Source organism: Salmo trutta, chromosome 7, assembly GCF_901001165.1.
Source record: "Salmo trutta chromosome 7, fSalTru1.1, whole genome shotgun sequence".
Taxonomy (NCBI): domain Eukaryota; kingdom Metazoa; phylum Chordata; class Actinopteri; order Salmoniformes; family Salmonidae; genus Salmo; species Salmo trutta.
This window is the reverse complement of record NC_042963.1, coordinates 35,064,182-35,070,029: the sequence shown is the minus strand read 5'-3', so window position 1 is coordinate 35,070,029 and position 5,848 is coordinate 35,064,182. Positions and strand designations below refer to the sequence as shown.

The 5,848-nt window shown below is 43.5% G+C and overlaps 1 protein-coding gene across 1 annotated transcript; it reads left to right on the top strand.

Annotated features, from left to right (window-relative positions):
• Positions 1-1,377: 1,377 nt before the first annotated feature.
• Positions 1,378-3,939, top strand: LOC115197309 (four-jointed box protein 1-like). The gene has a single exon (XM_029758699.1). It carries the CDS (start codon positions 1,653-1,655, stop codon positions 2,934-2,936), a length of 1,284 nt encoding a protein of 427 aa, XP_029614559.1. The 5' UTR covers positions 1,378-1,652; the 3' UTR covers positions 2,937-3,939.
• The last annotated feature ends 1,909 nt before the right edge of the window (positions 3,940-5,848 follow it).

Genomic DNA, 5,848 nt, shown 5'->3' with positions numbered 1-5,848 from the left:
GCTCTTATACATTCGAGCATGAGGCAAGAAACATACTTAATTGAGGTCACAGCAAGGAAAGACTATTTAGGTCATAGTCATAAATTAACTAAAAAGGAGCATAGATGTTAAAGGGCCAGTGCAGTCAAAAAAGTGATTTAACTGTGTTTTAAATATGCTGAACAAAAATCTAAACACAACATGTAAAGCGTTGGTCCTATGATTCATGAGCTGAAATTGTGCGCACAAATCTATTTACATTCCTGTTAGTGAGCATTTCTATTTTGTCAAGGTAATCCATCCACCCGACATGTGTGCCATATCCAGAAGTTGATTAAACAGCATGATTATTACACAAGTGCACCTTCACTAAAATGTGCAGTTTTGTCACAACGCAATGCCACAGATGTTTCAAGTTGATGGAGTGTGCAATTGGCATGCTGACTAGAGGAATGTCCACCAGAGCTATTGTCAGATAATTTAATGTTCATCTCTCTACCATAAGCCACTTCGTTTTAGAGAATTACATCCAACAGGCCTCACAACCGCAGACCTTGTGTAACCACACCAGCCCAGGACCTCCACATCTGGCTTCTTCACCTGCGGGAATCATCTCAGATCTGCCACCCGGACAGCTGATAAAATTGAGGATTATTTTTGTCTGGAATAAAACCCTTTTGTGGGGAAAACGGATTCTGATTGGCTGGTCAGCATGTATTTCCACACTAGGAGGTTTGAATGATACTGAGAAAATTATAATACCCTATTAGTGTTGAGTGGTTTGAAAAGACCACCTGAAATGTCAGCCTATTTTGGTGAGGGAGTTTTGGCCATGCAGTAAATTACTTTAGTTAGACCAATAAGGAAGAGTTCCAAACCTCTGCCAATAACAGCAAATGTTCAGTCCCCCCCCCTCCCCCTCTCCCCACGCAAACAGTCCTAGCAAAATTCTTGCTTGAGAAATGGCTCTTTGCCAAGAAGCTATTTGTTTATTTTTTTTACCATTTTAAGTTAATCACAGTAAAGTACTTAATTGTTACCCAGAAATGATTTGATATTGAAAAAAAATGGTTGCAGAGGACCTTTAACTGTTAGCCTATATTATGTTTTAGGATATTTAAGTGGACTGCATGGATCAAGTCTCTAAAACCTTTTTCAGGAGCACTCTTTCGTGATTATACGTTTTCCGTGAACAATTTGAATTAATTGTTTATTTCCAAACCTCCAAACAATTAAATAAAGTGCTGGTCTGATTCTGACAGAATCGTGCACCATCGGGTGCCCATGTTGCCTAGCCGCACTTCCTCTGGATGTGTAGCTCTCCAAAGTACCGCTTCCATAGGACCCACCACTTCCCATGATACGCCTACCAGCTCGCAACCTGAGTCACGTGTTCCTCAGGCTAGTATCTCTGAGCCGAAGCTAGTAGCTACACAAATCAAACTAAACCAGCCTCACCCAGTGGAGACCGGAGAGATGGAGACGCAGAGAGAAAGCCGTTCGCGGTCGGAAACCAGCTATGCTGAAAAATAGCTCGTCCGATAAATAAAATACTGATATCGACGGATAAGGATTTTATTTCACCCAAGCGGAACAGAGATGCGAACCTCGTTACCGTTGGGGTTGTGCGAGTTGTCTCTGCGCAACAAAGGGAAGGGCGGCTGTCAGTAAACATGAGGGCTGTGTCGGCGAACTTACTTGCACTGCTCTTTCTCTGCACTTGTGCCTGTGTATTCTACGTCTGGAGCAGGCTGGAGAGTCGGCTGGAGAGATACAAACGGGGGTTACAGTTACCGAGCTCCTTTCACGTTGGGCCATCACCGGACATCTCCGCTAAAACTTTCCGTGCTTTGCTCGCTGTTCCAGTGGCACAGAGACTGCACTTGGGGGGCAGACTGGATGTCCGCAACGTTACTGGTGTTAGGGATCAAATTGGCTCTTTAGGAAACAGAGATTACCATATGAATGTAGATAACAAGGGGTCAGTACAGAGGGGGGTCCCGGCCAAAGTTGGCTCGCTCGTTGAGGGTATTTTTTGGAGTGAATGGCTGGAGGCTCAGCTTCCCGCCAGCTTCAGTGAGGAACATGCCCGGGCTTGGAGAGAGAGAGCCCGGGGACACCGCATAGTCAGACTGGAGCCGGGCTGTGGTAGAATATCCAATCAGCTGGCCACTTTTTCGGACGGAGCCAAAGCTTGCGTGCGTTATGGAATAAACGCGGACCAGGTGCAGGGGGAAACGCTGACTTATTACCTGGCTAATTTGCTAGGTATTACAAATCTACCGCCTCTCATCCTTGCCCAGTTGAACGTTGACAGTGAACAATGGGCTTCTGTTAGGAGAAGAATTGGCGGTTTACAGTGGAGTGAGCGGGCGGTGGTCTCACTCACCGAGTGGGTCCCCAACCTGACCGGGGTAGTCACACCTGCTCCGCTGCGCCAGGAGAGCAAGGGGCTGCGCCCTCTGCAAGGGGAGCTGGGAAACAAAACGACTGCGGAGTTGTTCGAGCTAATGCAGTGGACCGACCTGATAATATTGGACTACCTGTCTGCTAACTTCGACAGGCTCGTTAGCAACCTCTTTAGCCTGCAGTGGGACTCGCGCGTGATGGAGAGGGAGACCAACAACCTGCTCAGAACGCCCCGCGGTGACCTGGTATTCATAGACAACGAGGCAGGGCTTGTACATGGATACCGGGTGCTTGATATGTGGGAGAAGTACCACAGCACGGTCTTGGGCTCCGTGTCTGTGTTCAGAAAGAGGACAGCGCAGCGCGTGATAGAACTGCACCGGCGCAGGGACACCAGGACTCGGCTGCTCGAGCTGTACAGAGACAGCGAACCTTTGTCTCCGGAATTAGGTTTTCTCTCCTACGAACACGCGGGAGTACTACAGAACCGAATAGACAGATTATACAAACACATATCGCATTGCAAGGAGGAATACCACCAGCTGTGAGCGTGTTTCTGATTCCTCTCATATATATGGTTCTGTGTTACGCACCTGCCACACAGAATGACGTGTGCTGCAAATCAGTAACCCAGCCCAGTAACCACACACCTGTACCAGATTAACGTGCGTCAGTTTAAATGTTTTTGAATATTTTAATGAACTACCTCTTGTGTGAACCAATGTTTTGCCTACTTTATTTGTCAAGATAAAATATTGATGTTGTTTTTGGGCTTGGTGCAGGATATGCCATAATTTATTTTCACCCAGCCTCAAAAGATAACTGCAATAGAATAACATGATGAGAGCACAGGAGGTTGGTGGCACCTTAATTGGGGAGGACTGGCTCATGGTAATGGCTGGAGCAGAATAGGTGGAATTGTATCAAATACATCAAACACATGGTCCGTTCCAGCCATTATTATGAGCCGTCCTCCCCTCATCAGCCTCCACTGGATGAGAGCCAATGCATCTTTGTACCTATTTAGGTTTAATGGTCAGCCTTCAATCGCTCCAGTTTGATACACAGTTGTGTTTATTAATAGGAATCAACTATTGTGGTGTCAGGGGGGTTAACAATAACCACTTTGTATCATCTTTATGAGCAAGGTGCATTGTCTTTAATATGTACAATAAGAAACGGACTGCTTGATCATGAGAACCAAGCCTTAATAGATTACTCCTAAATAGTTTAGTATTTGTTGACACATGCATTTGTGATGTACAATTTGTCACTTGTCTCATCCTTTTATAGAAGCTCTCGCCTACTTTACAATCAACTTTCAAAGCAAACACTTGTTTTCATGTAGTTGGTTGTCTTATGATTGTATCTATAGTCTTAATGTCATGACCCAGTCATATTTGTTGTACATGCTGTAAGTATGTGAATACTGTATCTGTTAACCAGTTTTTGACATTCACAATTGCAATCTACTTCACTAATTCAATGTGCATTGTAACATTCCAATCTTCCTGTCTTTTTGTTAAATATATTGTAATTTAAGTTGTCAGACCACGTTTTTCATGTTCAATCCTTCTTCAGCAGGGTACAATGATGGGTCAAAAATGTGCCTGTTCTGTGTGTGCAGTCCTGGGGTTTTCATATAAAGGGCCCTGTCCCATCCCTGTCCACAACAGTGCACCCATTGTGCTGTTGAAATGCCGTGCCCACAGAGCCTGTTACCAGGGAACTCTGAGTCTCTCTCTGACAGGCAGACCGTTAGGCATGGCCCAACTGAAAGCTCTAACCCCCCTCCCCTTATCCAAGCTCTCTTTAACTCTTTAAAGGCACAATCTCGGACATTTTCTGCTGTTCATGGTCATTTTAAGTAATAATTATTTTCTTCAATATTCATTTAACAGAGAAATGTATCATAAGCTTGTTAGAACTATCTTACATTATCATAACGTGCAAATATTAATGGTTTGTCTTGGTGGTGCTATTTTAACAGTAATTTGTGGTAAATGTTGTCAAGTTTTCATAATGGATTCGGGAGACAGACGCAGGAATGAGTAATAGGGTTTGTTATTTATCCCAAATTACGGCATGCCGTTTAAAGGCACGGGGACGAAGACCAAACAAACACATAACAAAAACACAGGGTTGAAACCCAAAACAAATGAGCGAGGAGCACCTCAAATAAATAACACACGCGCACAATGATTAACACATGGGACGAGACCCGTAATCATCTGCGCAATCCACAATGGCACGAAAGCTAAAACACACAGCACAGGTACTCACACGCACCAACGGACATTGGAACAATAATCGACAGCACCATGGTGAATAAAGGGCACATATACAGTTGAAGTTGGAAGTTTACATACACCTTAGCCAAATACATTTAAACTCAGTTGTTCACAATTCCTGACATTTAATCCTAGTAAAAATTCCCTGTCTTAGGTCAGTTAGGAACACCACTTTATTTTAAGAATCTGACATTTCACAATAATAGTTGAGAGAATAATTTTATTTCAGCTTTTATTTCTTTCATCACATTCCCAGTGGGTCAGAAGTTTACATACACTCAATTAGTATTTGGTAGCATTGCCTTTAAATTGTTTAACTTGTGTCAAACGTTTCCAGTAGCCTTCCACAATAAGTTGGGTGAATTTTGTCCCATTCCTCCTGACAGAGCTGGTGTAACTGAATCAGATTTGTAGGCCTCCTTGCTCACTCATGTTCTATGTGATTGAGGTCAGGGCTTTACATTTACATTTTAGTCATTTAGCAGACACTCTTATCCAGAGTGACTTACAGTAGTGAATGCATACATTTCATAAAAAAAATGTCTGTGCTGGCCCCCCGTGGGAATCGAACCCACAACCCTGGTGTTGCAAACACCATGCTCTACCAACTGAGCTACAGGGAAGGCTGATTCCAACCTAAGTGTATCTAAACTTCCGACTTCTACTGTATACAAATACAGTCAGTGGGAGTAGGGGCGCAAAGAAATTCCAGAGGGATCCGTGACAAATTTATTAACAAAACTACTGCTGGTGATGACTTCACTATTTGAATTCAGCCTCATGTAAAAGTTTTTAAAAGGGTTGTTAAATGTTTCATTTTAATGTAAGACAAAGGATTTGACCTCACTGTTCCTAACCACATGAGGTTGGTGGCACCTTAACATGGTTTGATGCCATTCCATTTGCTCCGTTCCAGCCATTATTATGATCCGTCCCCCCCTCTGCAGCCTCCACTGTTCCTAACCCATCTATTTCCCTGAGGCCTTTTTGTTATTGTTCCCTAGACCATTTCATCATGGAGCCACAGCATTTATTTGATACAAATGGACACCTCATTAGTTTATTTGAAGGGTTCATTTTATCATCAGACAAGGTGAAGGCATCTGACCAAATCCATCTGCTAACCTGAGGCCCCTTTTTTGTTATTGTTACATTAACTGCTACATCTT

Coding starts and splice junctions, on each gene's coding strand:
- LOC115197309 (XM_029758699.1), top strand. CDS start 1,653: ATGAGGGCTGTGTCGGCGAACTTACTTGCACTGCTCTTTCTCTGCACT.